Raw genomic sequence first — 26,321 nt, forward strand, 5'->3', positions numbered from 1 at the left:
CGGTCATGTGGTTCGGCCGCCATCTTGGAAAAACTTTGCACCTCCATATCTCCAAAAGTGCTGAATAGAAAAAATTGTGACATGGCTCATTCGAAAGAACTCTCCATGGGGAATAAAATATGTTAATGATGATGTCATAGGTGCCTCCATTATGACGTCATAATTCGACAAGTACAAAACTTCATCTGATCAAGATGAAATTTATTGAGCATCATCAAGGAATAAATTAGTTTAGAAAACAAATAATGATGACGTCATCGGTCACGTGGTTCGGCCGCCATATTTGTCCAAAATGGCCGATAAAAAAGTACATTCCGGCAAGTCCTCGGTCTCTGACCGAATTTTCATCTGTTTGTCTGTGAACAAGATATCTCAAAATGTTGTGGACGGATTTGGACGAAACTTGGTGGAGAGGTTGGGTGTCTGACAAGGACGATTCGATTTTAGTGAAGATCTGAATATGGATTCGGATATGATAATTATTTAATTTCTAAGTGATTCTTCACCATTGCGAAATAGGGCCAAAAACGATACATAGCACGATATTCCAAAAAGTTATGGACAGATTTGGACGAAACTTGGTGGACAGGTTGGGTGTGAGACAAGGACGAATCGATTCAATTTTGGTGAAGATCCGGATCCAGATCCGGCTAGTATAATTTTTTGAGTGATCATTAGGGAGATATGGCCAAAGTTCACCATTGGGAGATAGGGCCAAAGTTCACCATTGGGAGATAGGGCCAAAGTTCACCATTGGGAGATAGGGCCAAAGTTCACCCATTGGGAGATAGGGCCAAATTTCACCATTGGGAGATAGGGCCAAAGTTCACCATTGGGAGATAAGGCCAAAGTTCACCATTGGGAGATAGGGTCAAAGTTCACCATTGGGAGATAGGGCCAAAGTTCACCATTGGGAGATAGGGCCAAAGTTCACCATTGGGAGATAGGGCCAAAGTTCACCATTGGGAGATAGGGCCAAAGTTCACCATTGGGAGATAGGGCCAAAGTTCACCATTGGGAGATAGGGCCAAAGTTCACCATTGGGAGATAGGGCCAAAGTTCACCATTGGGAGATAGGGCCAAAGTTCACCATTGGGAGATAGGGCCAAAGTTCACCATTGGGAGATAGGGCCAAAGTTCACCATTGGGAGATAGGGCCAAAGTTAACCATTGGGAGATAGGGCCAAAGTTTGTTTGCTGTTTGTTTGTGATCATACTGCTTTGAGCTCCCAAGGTTAATCCACACTCACTTCAATCACACTCCTCCCTCCAGGTCTTCAAAACAGCTGTTCACCACCATCTCTTATCTTCCCCCATCCAAAACCTTGATCTTTTCTACCCCCACTAATTCACCCCAGATCCACCTTGTTTGAAATTCCAACTTCTTTCCTGGAAGTCTTGGCAGTGTCCATATGTTTTATACCTCTCCCACCCACCCCCCCCCCCTTCCCATGCCCCACCCCAAAGTCCTCGCCCTCTCTCAGATCTCTCGATGTCTCCATGTCTCTCGGTCCCTGCTCTCAAATGTTGTGTTTGTGTCCTTCCCCCTCTCTCCCCATCTTGTCTACCGCTCCCGATGTTATTTGTTTTGTGTGTCTGTTTGTCTTTCTGTGTGATTAATGTTCGCTCTTTCACGAGCCTCGATCTTGTATACAACAAAAAAAAAAAAAAAAAAAAAAAAATCACAACGAAGCTTTAACCACGTTGTATCTTAATAGGGGTTCATACCGTGATGAGGAGGTCATTTGGCCCGTTATTGCCAAGTTGCACTCACGAGTTCATTTAATTACTAACCCGAGGTAATTTCTTTACTACAGCTTCACTCCTTTACATCCTTTAGACCCTATACACCCCTTAGATCCCTCAGACTTACTCTTTACACCCCTTCGACCCTTTAAACCCTTTAAACCCCATAGACCCCTTTGACACTTTACATCCCTTAGATCCCTTTGACCCTTTATACTCCTTCGATCCATGTGGACCCTGTACACCTCTTAGATCTATTTTGACCATGTACACCCCTAAGACACCTTTAGACCGCTTAAACCCTCGACACTTCTTGGAACATCACACTCTTTAGACCCCTTCATCCCCATTTGGACCCTTTTGAGACATATACACCTTTTTCGACACTTTTACGACCTATTGACTTTTTAAGACAATTTGGACAACTTAAGACCTTTTGGACACTTTTGTCCCCTTTTGCTCTTTCATCCATAGACAACTTTAGACCCCATTTGGCCCTTTTAAGAGCCTCGATTCTTTAAATACTTTAGTCCCCTTTATGACCCTAAAACACTTCAGACCCATTAGAAAATTCGAAAAAATTTCCTCCCAAAATCAGTTTTGATGAACTTTTCTATGCAATATTTGCGTCGCATCAGAAGTTGCAATGACGAATCTAAACTGATATCTCAAAGCGAAACTGATGTTGAAAAGTGAAACTGAAACTACTGATCTATGGATCATCGAATGGGAAACCAGAATGAAATGCTGTGGGAAATTTCTGAAAGCAAGGCTGTGGGGAGTATAGAGAGGAGGGGGGGGGGGGGCGAGGGTGGTGTCGGGAGCTGGAGAAACAATGTGGAGAGGGATAAGTGGGTGCCTGGAGGTGGTCGGTTGGTATGGAAAGAACTTTGGTGATCTTCCATCAGGCGGTAAGCCCAAAACATACCAAAACCCATTTCCCAGTTGCGCTTTCCTAATATCACCTTCAATCCCGAGCAGTACTTCGGAGGTACATCGGTACCATCGGATCACAACGAACATGGATTTAAAATCTGAGCTCATAGAATGGAACAAGGTTGTCGAGGTTACCAGCTGTACCCATTGCGACATATGCTCAATGAATATTGACGGGTACCTTTGCTAGTATATATGTAAATATATATATATATATGTAAAATTTTGATTTGTTTGAAAAAAGTGCAAGGGTGCCAATACTTTTGGCCACAACTGTGTGTATGTGTATATATATATATATATATAAAACACAGTTTGTGTGTGTGTGTGTAATGTTACCGATAGACTCCGAAACGGAGAGGCTCACGTGCTTGATATTTAGCATAGACCTGGCCATTGAGCCTGGAAAGAACATGGCCGAAACAATATTTGACGAGATCCATATTTTTTATTCATATTTAGTATTTACCTCAGCGCATTTCAGCGAAGTACCCACTAATCTCAGCCAGTGTGAGTAGCTCGATGATTCGCTCAGAGCGATCACGTGATGTTCCATCTCCACCGCTAGACTGATTCGCTCAGAGCGATCACGTGATGTGACCATTGCCATTCACTCCACATAGGTGGAGATGCAGCTACCGGGCGCCATCTTGGTTGGCATTCGATGCTGGGCGATGGTGATTTCCGTCACACGTTTGCACGTAATTCAGAGCGAAAAGCGATCGTGTTTTGTGTCGATTTTTGTCGATTTTGTGCGATATGAATTAAATGTCTTTGATAGGGACCGGTAATTCCGCCAGGGGCGATGCGCGCACTACCTACGTCACGCTGTGCATGGCACTCTGTGACCGCCGTTGCGGTGCAATGCTTTGCGGGCAAATCGTTTTTATGCCATGGTATGTCATATTTTGGACTTAACCACTCTTCATGACTGATCATGTGACATCTACACACTCATGGCTACCACCGAGACGGATCCTGGTTTCACGTGAGTAATATTTACCATATTTGCTCGATTTTTGAAACCGATGCATGCAAATATCGTGTCTATACCACACCTAAAATATTTTTTAGAAAGAATAAGCACATCTCCCCTTTGAAAGTGCCCCCTGAAGTGTGTCCAGGTGGAATTTCTAAGTCGTAGGTCTTAGCAACTCTCAGTCTCAGCAATCTTTTACCGCATGGATTTCTCTCGAGTATTTACTAAACTGCGCTAAGTTGAAGTTGCGTACATATTTCAGCAGTTTTCAATGTAAATCGGTGTAATGTAACCTTCCCCCTCCCCCCTCCCCTCCCCCCTACCCCCCCACCCCCCCTACTATCACTGCTACTGTCACTGCTACGATCACTGCTACTATCACTGCTACTATCACTGCTACGATCACTGCTACTATCACTGCTACTATCACTGCTACTATCACTGCTACTATCAATGCTACGATCACTGCTACTATCACTGCTACTATCACTGCTACTATCACTGCTACTATCACTGCTACTATCACTGCTACGATCACTGCTACTATCACTGCTACTGTCACTGCTACTATCACTGCTACTATCACTGCTACGATCACTGCTACTATCACTGCTACTGTCACTGCTACTATCACTGCTACTATCACTGCTACTATCACTGCTACTGTCACTGCTACTATCACTGCTACGATCACTGCTACTGTCACTGCTACGATCACTGCTACTATCAATGCTACTATCACTGCTACTATCAATGCTACGATCACTGCTACTATCACTGCTACTGTCACTGCTACTATCACTGCTACTATCACTGCTACGATCACTGCTGCTATCACTGCTACGATCACTGCTACTATCACTGCTACTATCACTGCTACTATCACTGCTACGATCACTGCTACGATCACTGCTACTATCACTGCTATGATCACTGCTACTATCACTGCTATGATCACTGCTACTATCACTGCTACTATCACTGCTATGATCACTGCTACAATCACTGCTACTATCACTGCTATGATCACTGCTACTATCACTGCTATGATCACTGCTACTATCACTGCTTCTATCCCTGCTCCTATCACTGCTACTATCACTGCTGCTATCACTGCTACTATCACTGCTACTATCACTGCTACGATCACTGCTACGATCACTGCTACTATCACTGCTACTGTCAATGCTACTGTCACCACCATTATCGCTGCTACTATCACTGCTACGATCACTGCTACTATAACTGCTACTGTCAATGCTACTGTCACCACCATTATCACTGCTACTATCACTGCTACTATCACTGCTACTGTCACTACCACTATCACTGCTACTATCACTGCTACGATCACTGCTACTATCACTGCTACGATCACTGCTACTATCACTGCTACTATCACTGCTACTATCACTACCACTATCACTGCTACTATCACTGCTACTATCACTACCACTATCACTGCTACTATCACTGCTACTATCACTGCTACTGTCACTACCACTATCACTGCTACTATCACTGCTACTATCACTGCTACGATCACTGCTACGATCACTACCACTATCACTGCCACTATCACTGCTACTATCACTGCTACTATCACCTCTACTGTCACTACCACTATCACTGCTACTATCACTGCTACGATCACTGCTACTGTCACTGCTACGATCACTGCTACTGTCACTACCACTATCACTGCTACTATCACTGCTACGATCACTGCTACTGTTACTGCTACTATCACTGCTACGATCACTGCTACTATCACTTCTACTACCACTGCTACTACCACTGCTATGATCACTGCGACTATCACTGCTACTATCACTGCTACGATCACTGCTACTGTCACTACCACTATCACTGCTACTATCACTGCTACTATTACTACTACTATCACTGCTATTATCACTGCTACTATCATGACCACTATCACTGCTACTATCACTGCTACTATCACTGCTACTATCACAACCACTATCACTGCTACTATCACTGCTACTATCACTGTTACTATCACTGCTGCTATCAATGCTACTATCACTGCTGCTATCACTGCTACTATCACTGCTACTATTACCACTACTATCACTGCTACTATCACTGCTACTATCACGAGCACCATCACTGCTACTAGCACTGCTACTATCACTGCTACTATCACTGCTACTATCACTGCTACTATTACTACTACTATCTCTGCTACTATCACTGCTACTATCACTGCTACTATCACTGCTACGATCACTGCTACTATCACTGCTATGATCACTGCTACTATCACTGCTATGATATTGATCACTGCTACTATCACTGCTGCGATCACTGCTACTATCACTGCTACTATCACTGCTACTATCACTGCTACGATCACTGCTGCGATCACTGCTACTATCACGACCACTATCACTGCTACTATCACTGCTACTATCACTGCTACTATCACTGCTACTATCACTGCTACGATCACTGCTTCGATCACTGCTACTATCACTGCTACTATCACTGCTACTATCACTGCTACGATCACTGTTGCGATCACTGCTACTATCACTGCTATGATCACTGCTACTATCACTGCTATGATCACTGCTACGATCACTGCTGCGATCAATGCTACTATCATGACCACTATCACTGCTACTATCACTGCTACGATCACTGCTACTATCACTGCTACTATCACTGCTATGATCACTGCTACTATCACGACCACTATCACTGCTACGATCACTGCTATGATCACTGCTACTATCACGACCACTATCACTGCTACTATCACTGCTACTGTCACTGCTACGATCACTGCTACTATCAATGCTATGATCACTGCTACGATCACTGCTACTATCACTGCTATGATCACTGCTACTATCACTGCTACGATCCCTGCCACAATCACTGCTACGATCACTGCTACTATCACTGCTACTATCACTGCTACTATCACTGCTAATATCACTGCTACGATCACTGCTACGATCACTGCTACGATCACTGCTACGATCACTGCTACTATCACTGCTACGATCACTGCTACGATCACTGCTACTATCACTGCTACTATCACTGCTACTATCACTGCTACTATCACTGCTATGATCACTGTTACTATCACTGCTACTATCACTGCTACGATCACTGCTACTATCACTGCTACTATCACTGCTGCGATCACTGCTACTATCACGAGCACTATCACTGCTACTATCACTGCTACTATCACAGCTACTATCACTTCTATGATCACTGCTACTATCGCTGCTACTATCACTGCTACTATCACTGCTGCGATCACTGCTACGATCACTGCTACTATCACGACCACTATCACTGCTACTATCACTGCTACTATCACTGCTACTTTCACTGCTACGATCACTGCTGCTATCACTGCTACTATCACGACCACTATCACTGCTGCGATCACTGCTACTATCACTGCTACTATCACTGCTACTATCACTGCTACTGTCACTGCTACTGTCACTGCTATGATCGCTGCTACTATCCCTGCTACTATCACTGCGGCGATCACTGCTACTATCACTGCTACTATCACTGCTACTATCACTGCTACGATCACTGCTGCGATCACTGCTACTATCACTGCTATGATCACTGCTACTATCACTGCTTTGATCACTGCTGCGATCACTACTACTATCACGACCACTATCACTGCTACGATCACTGCTGCTATCACTGCTACTATCACTGCTACTATCACTGCTACTATCACTGCTACGATCACTGCTACTATCACTGCTATGATCACTGCTACTATCACTGCTACTATCACTGCTACCATCACTGCTACCATCACTGCTATGATCACTGCTACTATCACTGCTACTATCACTGCTACTATCACTGCTATGATCACTGCTACTATCACTGCTATGATCACTGCTATGATCACTGCTACTATCACTGCTACTATCACTGCTATGATCACTGCTACTATCACTGCTACTATCACTGCTACTATCACTGCTATGATCACTGCTACAATCACTGCTACTATCACTGCTACTATCACTGCTGCGATCACTGCTACTATCACTGCTACGATCACTGCTGCTATCACTGCTACGATCACTGCTACTATCACTGCTACTATCACTGCTACTATCACTGCTACTATCACTGCTACGATCACTGCTACTATCACTGCTATGATCACTGCTACTATCACTGCTATGATCACTGCTACAATCACTGCTACTATCACTGCTATGATCACTGCTACTATTACCACTACTATCACTGCTACTATCACTGCTACTATCACGACCACCATCACTATCACTGTGACTATCACTGCTACTATTACTACTACTACAACTACTACTGCTACTCCATCATCATAAATAACCCAAATTATCCCCCCCTCCATGTGCTCTTGCACAGGCTATGATCACTGCTGCTATCACTGCTACTATCACTGCTACGATCACTGCTACTATCACTGCTACTATCACTGCTACTATCACTGCTACTATCACTGCTACGATCACTGCTACTATCACTGCTACTATCACTGCTACTATCACTGCTGCGATCAGTGCTACTTTCACTGCTACTTTCACTGCTACGATCACTGCTACTATCACTGCTACTTTCACTGCTACTATCACTGCTACGATCACTGCTACTATCACTACTACTATCACTGCTATGATCACTGCTACTATCACTGCTACTATCACTGCTACGATCACTGCTACTATCACTGCTACTATCGCTGCTGCTATCACTGCTACGATCACTGCTGCGATCACTGCTACTACCACTGCTGCAATCACTGCTACTATCACTGCTACTATCACTGCTACAATCACTGCTACTATCACCGCTACTATCATCGCTGCTATCACTGCTACGATCACTGCTACTATCACTGCTACTATCACTGCTGCTATCACTGCTACGATCACTGCTACTATCACGAGCACTATCACTGCTACTATCACTGCTACTATCACTGCTACTATCACAGCTACTATCACTGCTATGATCACTGCTACTATCACTACTACTATCACTGCTATGATCACTGCTACGATCACCGCTGTGATCACTGCTACTATCACTGCTGCGATCACTGCTACTATCACTGCTACTATCACTGCTACTATCACTGCTACAATCACTGCTACTATCACTGCTACGATCACTGCCACTATCACTGCTGCGATCACTGCTACTATCACTGCTATGATCACTGCTACTATCACTGCTACAATCACGACCACTATCACTGCTACTTTCTCTGCTACGATCACTGCTACTATCACGAGCACTATCACTGCTACTATCACTGCTACTATCACTGCTACTATCACAGCTACTATCACTGCTATGATCACTGCTACTATCACTGCTACTATCACTGCTACTATCACTGCTACGATCACTGCTGCGATCACTGCTACGATCGCTACTACTATCACTGCTACGATCACTGCTGCGATCACTGCTACTATCACGACCACTATCACTGCTACTATCACTGCTACGATCACTGCTACGGTCACTGCTACGATCACTGCTACTATCACGACCACTATCACTCCTGCGATCACTGCTACTATCACTGCTACTATCACTGCTACTATCACTGCTACTATCACTGCTACGATCACTGCTACGATCACTGCTACGATCACTGCTACGGTCACTGCTACGATCACTGCTCCGATCACTGCTACTATCACGACCACTATCACTGCTACTATCACTGCTACTATCACTGCTACTATCACTGCTACTATCACTGCTACGATCACTGCTGCGATCACTGCTACTATCATTGCTACTATCACTGCTACTATTACTACTACTATCACTGCTACGATCACTGCTACTATCACTGCTAAGATCACTGCTACTATCACTGCTACTATCCCTGCTGCGATCACTGCTACTATCACTGCTACTATCACTGCTACGATCAGTGCTGCGATCACTGCTACTATCACGACCACTATCACTGCTACTATCACTGCTACTATCACTGCTACGATCACTGCTACTATCACTGCTACTATCAATGCTACTATCACTGCTACTATCACTGCTATGATCACTGCTACTATCACTGCTCCTATCACTGCTACGATCACTGCTGCGATCACTGCTACTATCACGACCACTATCACTGCTACTATCACTGCTACGATCACTGCTACTATCACGACCACTATCACTGCTACTATCACTGCTACTATCACGACCACTATCACTGCTACTATCACTGCTACTATCACTGCTGCGATCACTGCTACTATCACGACCACTATCACTGCTACTATCACTGCTACTATCACTGCTACTATCACTACTACTATCACTGCTACTATCACTGCTACTATCACTGCTACGATCACTGCTGCTATCACTGCTACGATCACTGCTACTATCACTGCTACTATCACGACCACTATCACTGCTACTGTCACTGCTGCGATCACTGCTTCTATTACGACCACTATCACTGCTACTATCACGACCACTATCACTGCTGCGATCACTGCTACTATCACTGCTACGATCACTGCTACTATCACTGCTACTATCACGACCACTATCACTGCTACTATCACTGCTACTATCACTGCTACTATCACGACCACTATCACTGCTACTATCACTGCTACTATCACTGCTACTCTCACTGCTACTATCACTGCTCCTATCACTGCTACTATTACTACTACTACAACTACTACTACTACTCCATCATCATAAATAACCCAAATTATCCCCCCCTCCATGTGCTCTTGCACAGGTGATGGTTTCGGCTCAAGGCACTGTTGTGGTGGAGGCACTGTTGTCTCGAAGCAGACTCGTTCACCCCTCCCAGCCCTTTTTGTTCTCTGAAGAGACAAATTTCTATATTTGTCTTGTTTCAATCCAGAGGCCTGGTTGTTCTGCTTTTGTTTTATTTGTGTAGCCCCCACTTCGAGTGGCCCTGTAGGCTTTGTGATGGGCAATATCCCATGTAAAAAAAAAAAAAGGCATGCCATTCGATTGAAAGTGGCCGAATTTGTAATTTGTTCAGGATGCTGGTGATAACTCACCTGCACTCCATCAAAGATGCCGAAGGATATTTAATGTCCATCGACTGATATTCACAGACGTGTCCTCCAGCTTTACGCTCATCCGAGGGAGGCCCAACTCTGTGATGCAACGCCCTGCCTGCGAATCACCAACCCAACAACTTGTAGTTGAATTGCAATTGGGAATTGGAATAGACAAGGTAAACTTGTGGTAAGTGCACTATTTCTGGTATTGTCCTGCCTAACTCGGTACTTTCATTTCTATGGTATGTTAATAAGCGAATATACAAGAATACATCATTACCTTTACCACAGAAGATGGACTGAGGTTGTTTTCACCCTTGTCGTTTGTTACTTGCAAAAATCAAAGATTTTCAAATGCGTATATTGGTTCGTCTTCTGCGTTATTCTGTCTGTCTGTCTATCTGTATGTCTGTCGCCTGCAGGTCACAATTTTAAATTTATCTTCATGTAACTTCACCAAATGGTGGAGTTGGTCATAAGGAAGAAGCTTATTGATTTTGAGGTCAAAAGGTCAACATAGGTGTTGCGGATTCGTCACTTCCGTTGTTGTAGTTTTCATCCACTGTAAACATTTTTGATTCCATGTGCTATTATTGTTGTCGTTTAAGGGAGATAGAGATTACTATTTTCAAAAGGTAAAAAAGTTAATGTTTTAAATGAAACCGGAACCGGACGACGACGAAGAGGAAGAAGAGGAAAAAGGAGGAAGAAAAGGCGGAGCGAGTGAGTCGGACAAGAAGCCTAGCTGCTTCGAGGTCTGGAGCGAACGATTGACGAACGAGGGTCACGAGTGAACTTTGGGTTTCCCGGGAAAGGGCTTCCTGCGACAGAGTTGTTATCGCTGTGACAGATAAACCTGTGTGACAGGTTTTGCGGTTGATGATTCTCTCCGGAATCAGAGTGCCGTTACGCCACGAGAACGGGCCGTCGGCCATTTTGACTCACGCGCTTTGCACGTTTGCGCGTAACAGAAATTGAGGGCTCATCTTTGCTGTTACGTGCTCCTCCCCAAACCCCGGTCACGGTGTACCTCCGAGCCCCGAGAGGAGTCACGGCAGAAAGATGTGTTATTCTGTATGTCAAATATCAATGGTGAAACCACACCAGTTGTTACCAACAAACAAGTATTGTATTAAGATCACACAAGAATAACAGTACAACAACAATAGTAATCAATTGTACAACCAATATATATTTCCTATGATGGTACCATCAGGTTCATACAATATAACTCACTGTGCTCCAAGTGCGCGAAAAGAAGAACATTCCCCAATGTCTCTATTCCGGCATCAAGCCAAAGACGATCGGCTCCAGCGATCGTCAGAACGATGTCTAATCCAGATCAGAATCCCGTTCGGATGACAGTCACAGTCACGCGGCCAAAGCTGCGCAAAGGCGCCCTCAATGCGACTGGGAAATCACACCCTCGAGTATGGACGTTCCACGGCTCCCACTCGGCGAACCGCAGATTTCCCACTCAAAAGCCACGTTGCACCCACACACCAAATTAAGGTCTGGATGCGGTGAGAATGGTTGAAGCGAAGTGAAAAACCTTGAGCGATGCGCAAAGCGCGCGAGTCAAAATGGCCTACGGCCCGTTCTCGTGGCGTAACGGCACTCTGATGATTCTCTCCGGAATCAACCGCAAAACCTGTCACGCAGGTTTATCTGTCACCGCGATAACAACTCTGTCGCAGGAATCCCTTTCCCGGGAAACCCAAAGTTCACTCGTGACCCTCGTTCGCCAATCGTTCGCTCCAGATCTCGAAGCAGCTAGGCTTCTTGTCCGACTCACTCGCTCCACCTTTTCTTGCTCCTCTTCCTGTTCTTCCTCTTCGTCGTCGTCCGGTTCCGGTTTCATTTAAAACATTAACCTTTTTACCTTTTGAAAATAGTAATATCTATCTCCCTTAAACGACAACAATAATAGTACATGGAATCAAAAATGTTTACACTGGATGAAAACCACAACAACGGAAGTGACGAATCCATAACATTTCCCCCCCTCAAGAAAGAAAGTTTGAACACAGTGAAAACTTTCTTTGCAGGCAAAAACTCTTTTAACAAACAAAAGTAAAACTCACACCCAAATTATCAATTCATGTGAGAAACAATAATTAATATTCCCCAAAATAAAGCAACAAAACTTCCAAACAACGTACAGAAATTTCCAAAGTTAGTTCACTCTGGACAAAGCATCAGCAATGACATTGTCCCTGCCCTTTACATGCTCAATTTCCAAGTTGAACTCCTGCAAAGCCAAACTCCATCTCATCAACCTCTGGTTTTTATGTTTCATTTTTTGAATGAAGGTTAAGGGGGTGTGATCAGTGAAGACTTTTATAGGAAAGGTAGTAGTTCCCAGATACACCTCAAAATGCTGAAGCGCTAGCAGGAGAGCAAGGGTCTCCTTTTCTACAGTGGCATAATTTGCCTGATGTTTGTTAAACCTTCTGGAGTAGTAGCACACCGGGTGATCCACTCCATCCTCATCTTCCTGTGATAGAACTGCCCCAGCCCCCACATCACTTGCATCAATGGCCAACTTGAAAGGTGCTTGAAAATCCGGGGCTGCTAGGACAGGAGAGCTTATTAATATTGCTTTGACGTGGGCAAAGGCAGCCTGACATTTGTCATCCCAAACAAACTTGGTCTCTTTCCTCAGCAAATTCGTTAAAGGGGCTACCACATCAGAAAAATTCCTGCAGAACCGCCGGTACCAACCAGCCATACCCAAGAATCTCATAAGCTCCTTCTTCCCTTTTGGAACTTGGAAGCGATCAATGGTTTCTATCTTGGCTGTCACCGGTTGCACCTGACCCTGACCTACTACATGGCCTAGGAACACCACCTGTGCCTTTACAAACTCACTCTTAGATAAGTTGATCGTCAACCCTGCCTCGGTCAGTTTCTTGAAAAATGCCTGAATTTGTTTAATGTAATCTTCCATGGTCATAGTGTGGATGATGACATCATCCAGATAAGCCTCCACCCCCTCAAGGTCTGCAATAAGCTTATTGATCAGCCGTTGAAATGTAGCAGGCCCGTTTTTCAATCCAAAGGGAAGAACCTTGTACTGATACAACCCATTTGGTGTGACGAAAGCTAAGATTTCCTTGGCTCTATCAGTAAGTCGAATCTGCCAATACCGTTTCAGCAAGTCAAACTTAGTTACAAATTTAGCTGGGCCTATTCTATCAATACAGTCATCAGTCCTCAGGATGGGATATGAGTCGGTCTTGGTCACTGCATTAACCCGTTTTAAATCCGTACAACAGCGAAAACTGCCATCGGGTTTTGGAACCAACACACATGGTGAGCTCCATTCACTGCTGCTTGGTTCGATGATGTCATTCTCCATCATATACTGAACCTCCTTCCGAAGATACTCCATCTTCACAGGGTTCATCTGATAGGGGTGTTGTTTCACAGGAGTGGCTTCCCCCACCTCAATATCATGATATACCAGGTCAGTACGACCAGGTACATCTGTGAACAAATGTGCAAATTCAAAAATTAGGCTGGACAGTTATCCTTGTTGTTTCCTCGTCAAATGACCTAATTTCTCATCTAAATGACTCAACACTTCTGTGTTCGTCAATCTTGGACCAGCCTGGTCATCAAAGTTATCAAACTTCACACCGGCGTCAACCTCTGGATTCTCTTGCACCCCGACTACAGGCACGACAGGTGAGACAGGAACCATTTCTTCCACAGGCTTCCTCTCATGATATTTCTTCAGTCGGTTGACATGACACAGCTGCCGCTTTTTCCGTCGGTCGGGAGTTGTCACCACGTAATCTGTTTCATTAACCCTCCTTTCGATTGCATAGGGACCAAAATATCTAGCCTGTAGTGGCTGACCTGGAACAGGAAGCAACACTAACACTCGGTCCTCAGGACTGAAATTTCTTATGTGAGATTTCTTGTCATGTCTCACTTTCATTTTATCCTGTGTCACTTTCAAGTTTCTTCTCGCAACTTCACAAGCCTTTGCCAATCTGTGCCTAACCGTTGACACATATTCCACCACTGTTGACTGTGACTCCTCCTGTAGCCACTGTTCTTTCACAAATTTCAACGGTTCTCGCACTGCTTGTCCAAATACAAGTTCAAAAGGACTGAACCCCAATGACTCCTGAACAGATTCCCTCGTAGCAAACAACAATAAGGGTATTCCTTCATCCCAATCCTTGTCACATTCAAAACAATACGTTCTGATCATATTCTTCAATGTCTGGTGAAACCTTTCCAAGGCCCCTTGGCTCTCGGGATGGTAAGTACTTGATCTTACTTGCTCCACTCCCAACAGGTGTACCACTTGCTGAAAAAGTGTTGACATGAAATTGGAACCCTGATCAGACTGGATGACCTCAGGTAGGCCAACCAAAGTGAAAAATTTAATCAAGGCCTTCACAATAACTGACGCAGTAATTTTTCGAAGAGGCACTGCCTCTGGGTACCTTGTGGAAGTGCACATGATGGTCAGCAGATACTGATGTCCAGCCTTAGTTTTAGGTAAAGGGCCTACACAGTCAATAATGACACGGCTGAATCGCTCTTCAAAAGCTGGAATTGGTTTTAAAGGTGCGGATGGGATTTTCTGATTAGGTTTTCCCACCAGCTGGCAAGAGTGGCAAGATTTACAGAAATCCGCTACATCACGTCGCAATCCTGGCAAGAAAAAATGTACCAATATTCTGTCACAGGTCTTGTTCACTCAAAGGTGCCCGGCCAAAGGTGTCTCATGCGCCAAACTCAATATCTCCTTCCGGTACGGCGGTGGCACCACAATTTGGTAATGAACTTTCCACTCATCGTTTGCTGGCACCTCCCGTGGTCTCCATTTTCTCATGAGTATTTCCCCTTTCATGAAGTAACCAACAGGTATCTTCATAGCCTCTTCCTCTGTAACGGCTTTACCAATTAAACTCCGGATCTCCGAATCTCCGTGTTGTTCTTCAACAAGTCTCTTTCGGACCAGCACCGTTTGCTCAACCTCGCTCCCAGATGTCTCCGACGGACACTCCATTTCCTCTTTGGTTCCAGCTTCCAGATGCCACCTTTTCCTTAAGTTCCTTGATGTCACTCCCTTTCCTATTACCTCCTTCAGAATTTTCCTTCAATACCTCGAAGGAACCCAAATCCACATCGCCTTCCTTCTCCTTCTCTTCAGAGCGCTTCCTACCCATAGCACGAGTCACTGCATAGGATGGAAAGATACCCTGAATCTCCTGCTCTAACTGTTTGGTGTTATTTTCCATAATGGGCTTTTCAACCAACATTGGATTACCAGAAACTCGACCACCGGCCAAATCATTCCCGATAATAAAAGAGATTCCCTCTACAGGAAGAGTGGCTTGTAAGCCTATGGTGACCGGTCCTGACACCAAATCAGACTTCAAATGGATGACATGAAGTGGAGCTTTAACATAGCCTCCAACCCCCTGTAAAAGAACACTAACACCAGTTGCCGTCTTCTCTGACAATGGCAAAATGCCCTCAAGCATCAAAGATTGATGTGCTCCTGTGTCCTAACAGGTCTCTGGTTCGTTAAGTCTCCATCCAGTGACACAAACCCCTCTGAAATAAAAGGTTTGTAACCCTCTTGAACAAGGTCGTTCTGTGATGCCGTAACTTTGGCATGGGAACCTTCACAAGGCACTGTCCTCCAAGGACGATTTCTTGCATTTGCCAATGCATTCGGAGTTGCACTAGTTTGACTGCGCTCCTGATTTTTCCTTTTCAGGGCATAACATTGGGACATCAAATGCCCAGGTTTCTTGCAAAAAGCGCAAGTAGGCCCGGAGGAAAAACTTGTGGTCTGCCTCGTGCCCCCCGGAAGATAAGTCTGTCTTGGAACTGTAGTCTTCTGATCCCTAAAAGTCGCGGTATCAGATTTGTCCCCATAGTCATCTCTAGGCAGCCTCCATGAATATTTGTTCTCCGCACCTGATTTACCATAACTCCCCTGGCTAACTCTAGGCGGGAAGTTAGGTTTGTGGAACCCCATCCTGTGTGTCAAGGCATAGTCATCTGCCACAGTTGCTGCCTCATACAACTCTGGTACCGTCTTTTCATCCAGATGTACTTTAATGTCCGCGTGGACACACTGTTTGAATTCCTCCACCAAGATCAATTGTCGCAACAGGTTGAAGTCTTTCCCAATCCCCTTTGAGTCACACCACCAATCAAACATGGTTTCCTTCATTCTGGCAAACTCCACATGGGTCTCACTCTCCCTCTTCCTGGCATTCCTGAATTTTTGCCGGTAAGCTTCAGGGACCAATTCATAGGCTTTGAGAATGGTTTTCTTCACTATCTCATAATCTGCACATTGGTCAATCGCTAAAGCCGAATAGATATCTTGAGCTTTACCCACCAGAAGTAAAGGTCACGTCTTTTCGAAGCTCACGCTTTCGTGAGATCTCGTAGGATCACGGCGAGGTCACGTCTTTTCGAAGCTGTTCCATGCGCTCACGCTTTCGAAGCTAAGTGATATTTCTCAATTGTGTTTTTGTCGAGACTGTATCTATCTTTCGGTGTCTGTACCTATAGCGTATCTTTTTGGAAAATTTTCGGTGCTAATTTTTCGTACATGTATACACAATCGTCGGTTAATGCGTATCGAGTATTCTGCGGCCTAGAACTCGTAGGCTTTGGCTACCGTACCGTCTCCGACCTTGTGGTTTTGTTTTTCTCTCAGCGATTCGTCGAATGCGCTGAAATTATTTTCGTTCTCTGTTTCGTCCCAGTTGTTCACCCCATACCTCCTTGTTTAATATCCCTACTCTCAAAAAAAAAAAAAAACCCCAAAAAATATTTCCTTCCCAGGTCTTATTCGTTTATTTGTTGTTCTTTTTGTTCGTTCGTTCTTCGTTCGCGATCACGCGATCACGTGGTTAGAAATGTATAATCTCTCCCCTGAACAACTATTTTCTCTCATATATTATAACACCCTTTTCTTCTTTTCCTACAAAAGGATGCTTTCGTCTTGCTCACCAAATCTATTCATTCCAAAAAATATATATAATACCATCTCTTACAGTTCCTCCTTTCTACATTCCCTAAACTATCCAGAACTCCACCCCTCCTCCAGTGTCCTCAAACGTATTTTTGACTCGAAGGTCTCAAACTCATTTTGCAAAAAATGTTCGTTTCCCATGAATCGTACACTTTTCAAAATCCAATCTCACCCCTCCCCTCCAAATGCTCCCCATCACCCATCCCTTTCAAATCTCCCCCCTTGCCCCTTCCCTCCCCTCCCTCCTAAACTCCCCCCACACCCCTCCCCTCCGAGACTCTCCCTCGCTCCTCCCCTCCTAGACTCCCCTCTCAGCCCTCCTCCTCAAAGCATCCTCCCTGCTTCTTCCCCCTTCCAACTTTCACCTTCATCTCCCCCAACCTTCTGCCTCGCTCTTCCCCCTCCTCAAATAACACCTCACTGTGCCTCACCCAATCTCCATCAAACCTTTTGTCCGCCCCATTCTTCCCTTTCTCCAAGCTATTCTGAAATCTCTGAAATCTCTGACACACCTTCAACAGCTCTCCCTACCTCTTCCTCCTCTTCCACATCTTACCCTACCCCTCCCCCCCCTGTTCTGGACCCGATGCTCCCCCTTCCTCTTCATTAACGGTATGGACCTCAAACATCCGGGGCCTTCGCTCAAACTTGACTGACCTCTCCATACAGGTTGCTTCTGACAAACCAGATGTGATCTGCTTAACAGAAACTTTCGTCCTTCATGATGTCTCTGATGCCTTGGTATCTCTCCCAGGTTACTCCCTCCTCCGGTATGATAGACCTGAGCCTCGTCCTGGAGGGGGGGTTGCTATCTTTATAAAAAACTCTCTTCCTCACTCGCCCTCCACTGCCCTCTCTCCACCTCACCCCCAGGAATACCTTTGGCTACGGCTTCCCCTTCGCTCCCACCTTTTGTTCATATGTGTGTTGTACCGTGCACTAAACAGCGATGACTCCATCTACATCTCACTGTCTGATAATATGGACCAACTTCTATCTACCCATCCCAACTCTCTCTTCCTCATATGTGGTGATTTCAATTGTCACCATGCCAGTTGGCTGGGTGTGGGTACCTCTCTCACCAGCCATGGCTCTTCAGCAAAGGACTTCTGCGACTCACTGGGACTGATACAATCTGTCAATTTCCCGACCCGGATCTCAGTCAACGGAGCATCTTCTCTTCTGGATTTGGTTATGACAAACTTCCCTGAAAATGTCTGCTGCTCTTCTTCTGCTCCAATCGGCTCATCTGATCATGTGCTTGTCAAAGTGGACATCTCTCTGACCATTCTCAGAGAGGCTCCTCAGCGTCGCCGAGTCTGGCATTTCACTCAGGCCAACTGGCACGGTCTTCAAGCAGCCATCAATCATCTGGACTTGTCTCCCATCTCTACCGCCTCTGACATCAACTCATCCTGGGAATTCTTTCAAAGTAAATTGCTCTCTCTCATGCACAGATTTATCCCATCTCGTCTTCAGTTGTCATACCCTTCCTCCCGTCCATGGTACCCGGAATCTTGTGGTGAGGCTGTTGCCCTGAAACAACTTGCTTTCGTCTCTTGGAAAGCAAATCCAACGGAAGGAAATCTCATTTCCTTTCACAAAGCCCGAAACAAGTGTGTGTCCACCCTCAGGAGAGCCAGGAAACAATATCTCACCGTTCTCAAGACCGAACTCTCTTATCTGTCTCCCTCTTCCAAATCCTGGTGGCGTCTGGTCAAATATGTTTCTGGTGTTTGTTCCCCCTCCATCCCCTCCCTCACCTCAAACGGCTTAACGGCTGACTCCGCACGTGAAAAAGCTGAATGCCTCAACTCTGTGTTTGCCTCTAAATATTGTGTCCCAAACCCATCCCTCTCTGTACCCACCGTACCCAGTCGTACCCAGCTGCTCCTGGACTCTGTGTCCTTTCCTCCTGACAAGGTGGAAAAGTTTCTGTCAACCCTCGACTCTGATTCTGCAACTGGTCCTGACGGCATCAGCCCACGGGTCCTAAAATCATGGTCTTCTGCTCTTTCACTCCCTCTTTCTGTTCTCTTCACCCTCTCTTTTGCTCAAGGTCATCTGCCATCTGCTTGGAAATCAGCCAACATCACCGCTTTGCACAAAAAAGGTGCAAAAACAGATCCCAGCAACTACAGACCAATCAGCCTTCTCCCAATTATCAGCAAAGTCATGGAATCCATCATTGCTTCAGATATGAAATCTTTCCTCTTCTCCAATGGCTTGATCTCTGATCATCAATTTGGTTTCAGACCTGGTCACTCTACTCTGGACATGCTGCTTCTGCTTTCTCAACAATGGATGGAGGTCCTCAACGCCAAACAGGAAATTAGAGCTGTCTCCCTTGACATTTCACGTGCCTTCGATACGGTCTGGCACCCTGCTCTGCTCACCAAACTCTCCTCCTTTGGTATCCATGGAAATCTCCACGCATGGCTGGCGGACGTCCTCTCTGGTCGTAGTCAACGTGTGGCCCTGAATGGGTTTCTCTCATCTCCTCTTCCTGTTCAGGCTGGAGTTCCCCAAGGTAGTGTTCTGGGCCCTGTGCTTTTTCTGGTCTTCATCAATGATCTCTCTGACTCTCTTGAAAATCCTCTCTATCTCTTTGCTGACGACTCTACTCTCTGTCGCTCCATTCCTCATCCGTCAGATCGGCAGTCTGCAGCCTCCTCACTCTCTGCAGACCTGGACAAAATCACAGACTGGGCAAACAAATGGAACATGTCTTTCAATCCTGATAAATCTCACACTCTTACGATGTCTCTCCGAAAAGACCGACTGGAAAACCCTCCCTTCACTTTCTGAATAATCCTCTCCAAGAAGTTCTGTCACTCAAGCTTTTGGGTCTCACTATTTGCCATGATCTTTCCTGGGAAAACCACATTTGAAATCTGGCCTCCAAAGCCAGTCGCCGACTGGGCATCCTCCGTCATGCGAAGTCCTTCCTTGGCACACCTGAGCTCCTCACCACATACATGGCTTTCATCTGCAGCTCTATGGAATACTGCTCTCCCCTCTGGTCTGGTGCTCCTGCCTCACACCTAGCCCGTCTTCACGCTGTTGAAACCAAATCGTTCAGAATCATTGGAATCTCCCGCGATGAAGCTAACTCCAAGGGCCTTTCACTCACTCACCGCAGGCAGGTTGGTGGTCTTTCCGTCTTCTACCGACTCCTCTCTGGCCTTGCCCCCCCCAACCCTCTCTGGGCTCTGTCCCCCCAAATATTCCTACAGGTCGCACAAGATCTGCCTGCAACCCTCTTTTGGTTAAACTGCCAAAATCAAGACTTTCTGCTCACCTTCACTCCTTCATTCCTCTTTTCTCCCGCCTCTGGAACAAACTCCCTCACTCTCTTCAATCCCACTGCACCCTCCAGGTCTTTAAAACAGCTGTTCACCACCATCTCTTAGCCTCCCCCATCCAAAACCTTGATCTTTTCTACCCCCGCTAATTTCGGTCCCCTTGTGTTTTATACCTCTCCCCCCCCGCCCTCCCCCTCCCACGCCTCCTGCCCCCAAGCCCTTTCCCTCCCACACTTCTCCCTGCTCTCAAATGTTGTGGTTGTGTGCTTCCCCTTCTCTCCCCATCTTGTCTTCCGCTCCCTCTTTTGTGTTTTGTTTGTCTGGTTGATTTGTTTGTGAAATAAATGTTAGCTCTCTCACGAGCCTCGATTCAGTATACAGAAAAAAAAGAAAAAAAAAGAAGAAGAACACTTTGCACTAACATAGTCCAGGACTCCCCAGGCCATTTTAGCATTTGAGCCACTTTCTCAAAGTGTAAAAAAAACTTGGCTACCTCCTTTTCATTGAAGGGTGGAACCAGCCTAACATGTCTATCAACATCCCAAGTGTTCTGACTAGTTGTCGAACTAGCCGGCATGGATACTACTTCTCTCCGTTCTTCCATTTATTCCGCTCCCGCGATGAAGCGAACTTCCAGCGCCTTGAGTTTAAGTTCCTTCTGATACTCCATGTCACGTTCCTTTAACTCCCTTTCGGCTCTCCTTTCCTCTGCTCTTTCCTTCAGCTCTTTTTTTTTTTTTTTTTTTTTTGTATACAAGATCGAGGCTCGTGAAAGAGCGAACATTAATCACACAGAAAGACAAACAGACACACAAAACAAATAACATCGGGAGCGGTAGACAAGATGGGGAGAGAGGGGGAAGGACACAAACACAACATTTGAGAGCAGGGACCGAGAGACATGGAGACATCGAGAGAACTGTGGGAGGGAGAGGGCTTTGGGGGGGAGGCATGGGAAGGGGGGGGGGGGGGGGATGTTGTGTCTCTTCTTTCTTCTTCAGCTCTCCTTTCCTCTGCTCTTCTCTCCTCGAGTTCTTTTTCAGCTCTCCTTTCCTCTGCTTTTAACCTTTCCTGGCTCTGCAGTTGCATCTCCATTTTCCGGAGCACCACATTTTCTTTTTCCTCGGGTAACCAATCCAAGGCTACCTCTTTCCATGTTCCTTGTCCCACCAGAGATTCTACCACCAATGTCTGCATCTCTGCTTTCTTCATATTAACTCGGACCTCCAAGTTAAAATATTTGGCCAATATCAAGAGTTCCGATCTTTTTAACGCTTGGAACTGTGCCTCATTAGGGGACGCCGCAAACCTTTCTGCGTCAAACACCATGGTGACTATCCGTTAACACCTGTTAACCTTCACACAAAAAATTTCAATTTTTTTTTTGAAAAATTTGGGAATGTTAGAAAAATTCCAAATTTGGGAATTTTGGGAATGTTAGGGAATTCTATCCCGGATCCTGTCTGTCTGTCTATCTGTATGTCTGTCGCCTGCAGGTCACAATTTTAAATTTATCTTCATGTAACTTCACCAAATGGTGGAGTTGGTCATAAGGAAGAAGCTTATTGATTTTGAGGTCAAAAGGTCAACATAGGCCAAAGGTCAACAACTTAGGTGTATTTTCTAAAATCTTCAATATTAATTGAAGAGGATTTGAAATTTGAAGAGGATTTACATATCATATAACTGAATTCAACCACCAATTATTTTTGAGGTCAACCTTGGCCAAAAGTCAGCAATTTGGATGTAATTTCTAAAATCCTCAATTTTCATCCGATTGACTTGAAATTTGAACAGCATTTGAAATTTGAACAGGATTTGCATATCCTGTCACTTAATGCAACCACCAATTAGTTTTGAGGTCTAAAAGTGAAAAGGCCAACATAGGCCAAATTTATAAAATCATCAAATTTCATCTGATTGACTTGAAATTTGAAGAGTATTTGGATAACATATAACTGAATTCAACCACAAATTATTTTTGAGGTCAACCTTGGCCAAAAGTCAGCAATTTGGATGTAATTTCTAAAATCCTCAATTTTCATCCGATTGACTTGAAATTTGAACAGCATTTGAAATTTGAACAGGATTTGCATATCCTGTCACTTAATGCAACCACCAATTAGTTTTGAGGTCCAAAAGTGAAAAGGCCAACCTAGGCCAAATTTCTAAAATCATCAAATTTCATCTGATTGACTTGAAATTTGAAGAGTATTTGCCAACTTTATCATTGAGTTCAACCACCAATTATATTTAGGTCAACCAAAAGCCAAAGGGCAATAACTTTGGTGAGATTTTTTTTAAATCTCAAATTTTCATCCGATTGACTTGGAATTTGAAAAGTATTTGGATAACATATAACTGAATTCAACCACCAATTATTTTTGAAGTCAACATCGGCCAAAGTCAACACCTTATTTTAGGGATTTCGCAAGTATCGTGCTCTGCACGACATATTTCTTGTTTGTTTGTCTATCAGCTGGATATCTCAAAAAGTTATGGACGTATTCTGCCAAAACTTGGTGGACAGGCAGGGTGTCTGACAAGGACGGATTGATTTTATTTTAATGATGATCCGGATCTGGATCTGAATGAATGAAAAAAAAAGAGTGATTTTTTTATTGGGAGATGGGGTCAAAAACGATATATATATATATACTCATGTGTATATATATATATATATATATATATATCAGAGAGTATGCTAGTACTCTCTATGTAGGGATGGCGCAGAAATAAATGACGGTCGATTCGATTTTGGGTCAGGTCTACATTCAGATCCAGCCTATCAGTGGAATACAAAACGTGAAATGTTGAGCCTGACGGAGGTGTGCGCTCCACCGAGTGCTGTTCTAGTTGATATTTTAATCACTTGTATGATCGCTGCACAATTCTGATTCATCTCAATTGTGCACAGGTAGTTTGAGGATCATGATATATTTCAGGCATCTTCCAGAACCACCTCAATTCTTGGAACAACTTAGTTGGGGATTTGAACGATGGGACATGGACAACATTTTTTATGTGATGATTCCGACGGAATATATTAGTATTTTCTTGCACGGCTAATTCAAGAAGTGCCATGTTGGAAAATACTGTCGCTTTCATTTTTGGCAAATGCATAAATCATAATGGCCCGCATTTAATACCTGTCCTTGGCCGAAAGGTAATTTGAAGAATCGGTAGTTTAATTAAATAACAGTCCTAAAATGTCACCTGCGAGGTATTTTTCACGTCTCGTGATCTTTTTACATTACTACATGCTATTCTGTTCATTCTGTCCATACGTGCTAATAATGGATGATTGTTTGAACGTCGAGGAAATCATCTAGAAATCATTTTGGTTTCCTTGCCATCTTTTATACAATTGCGGAAACGATGCTTTAAAAGACAAACCACCTTTGGGCCCAATCGACACTCTGCAGAAGGTGTTCTCGTGCGTACAAAGATGAGGTGTCATGGATACTTACCTGTAAATGATGCAGGCACTTTTTCTGCACGTCTTGCAGTTGGAGGTGTCTTGAGCTGAGCGATACGACCTGCTACAGCAGACAGGAAGAGTCAAAATGGGTGCTTGTTGTCCATAAGTTACCTTTACCAACAGCACTGTATTTGTTATGCTCAATTTACGAGGCTTTCTTGTATAAAAGTTTGTACATATAGGCCCTTTCCACAAAACTAAACCATGTCTGTGGATTTTGGAAGCTGATTACTGCTTCTGGGGTCGTGTTTTTACAACAACAGTATTTCCTTCGAATGACTTTGGCCATGTTGGATTTGAACGACTCAGAAGGTATTGTGACATAATCGTTTGGGTGTGTTTTTTGCTTTTGCGGGAGATTGACATTGAATATTGCGAAGCAGAAATAATTATTCAGAATGACATATACATTCATGATCACCAAGTGTGTGTGTGTGTGTGTGTGTGTGTGTGTGTGTGTGTGTGTGTGTTTGTGTGTCCATGTGTGTGTGTTTGTATCGTTGGTTGTTATCTCCATTTGTGGGTTTCAGGATGTGTAACGGAGTCCTCCCAGGACCCAAAGTATCCACCTCCTCTTCAGTAAAGATCACGGTTTATGGACCAAGCTACACCCGCTAATTTCACCCCAAATCCACTTTTTTGAAATACCAACTTCTGTCCTGGAAGTCATTGGTGTCCTTGTGTTTTATACTTCTCCCTCCACCCCCCCCCCCCTTCCCATGCCTCCTCCCCCCAAGCCCTCTCCCTTCCACACATCTCCCTGCTCTCAAATGTTGTGTTTGTGTGCTTCACCTTCTCTCCCCATCTTGTTTTCCGCTCCCGCTTTTTGTGTGTTTTGTTTGTCTGGTTGATTTGTTTGTGAAGTAAATGTTAGCCTTTCACGAGCCTCGATTCAGTATACAAAGCTGTTCAACTTTTTCAGAGTTTTGTTCCAAGTGCTCTTTTCAGGATCATCACCGAACCCCGGATTGCCTCCAATTGTGGTTCATTTGTGGTGATATTCCCAGGGATGGTTTTCAAAATCTCAGTGAGGTTCTTCTTCATCATTCCTGTTGCTCCAATTACCACTGCTACAATTTCGATGCTCTTCAGCTTCCAAGATTTATTGACCTCATTTTTGAGGTTTTTTTATATACAAAGTCGAGGCTCGTGTAAGAGGTCCTGGTATTTGATCATTTTCTTGATTTCTGCGTTGTTGAGGACAAAATCGTTGGGTACTGATATTTCAATCATCAATGCTGTTGTTTCCTTTTTTTTCCTGAGTACAATGTCCAGACTCAACGCTTTGTTTTCTATTTTCACGCTTGATGGAATCATCAGGCCGTACATGAGCATGACGTCCTCATTTTCAATGATTGCCCTTGGTTCGTGTTTCCATGAGTTTTCTAGTACTGGGATGCTTATATTTTTGCAGATTTGCCAATGAATCACTTTACATACTTTGTTGTGCCGTTGTGTGTAAAGTTATTCTGATAATAGTTTTTTGCTTCCCGAGAGCAGGTGACTAGTACTTTCTGTTTCTGTCTCGCATAATCTACACTTGTCCGTCTGGCTCAGTTCCACCATGTTTTTAAATCCATTGGTGTAGTGTCCTTGATCTGGGGCATTTATTATGATTCGTTCTCCGTCCCAGTTGAGCTGACCTCTTCCTAGCCATTCCAATGAGCCTTGTTTGTCTATCCCCACTCTGTCCAATTATTTTTTGTATTTTCCTGATCTTTTGTCATTCTTCCAGGTGTTGGTGTATATTTCTTGA

The 26,321-nt window shown here is 44.5% G+C and overlaps 2 protein-coding genes across 2 annotated transcripts in view; one reads left to right on the forward strand and one right to left on the reverse strand.

The window, feature by feature from the left end:
- Positions 1–26,321, forward strand: part of LOC137423806 (dedicator of cytokinesis protein 1) — a 968,048-nt gene that overhangs the window by 386,407 nt on the left and 555,320 nt on the right. The gene's annotated exons all lie outside the window — the stretch shown is intronic.
- LOC137423878 (uncharacterized) overlaps positions 1–26,321 on the reverse strand; it is a 46,483-nt gene that overhangs the window by 4,603 nt on the left and 15,559 nt on the right. Inside the window, exon 2 of the mRNA XM_078773720.1 lies at positions 24,555–24,626. Coding sequence (XP_078629846.1) covers positions 24,555–24,626 — 72 coding nt within the window. The remainder of the gene's footprint in view (positions 1–24,554; positions 24,627–26,321) is intronic.

Source organism: Myxine glutinosa, chromosome 3, assembly GCF_964187855.1.
Source record: "Myxine glutinosa chromosome 3, kmMyxGlut1.1, whole genome shotgun sequence".
Taxonomy (NCBI): domain Eukaryota; kingdom Metazoa; phylum Chordata; class Myxini; order Myxiniformes; family Myxinidae; genus Myxine; species Myxine glutinosa.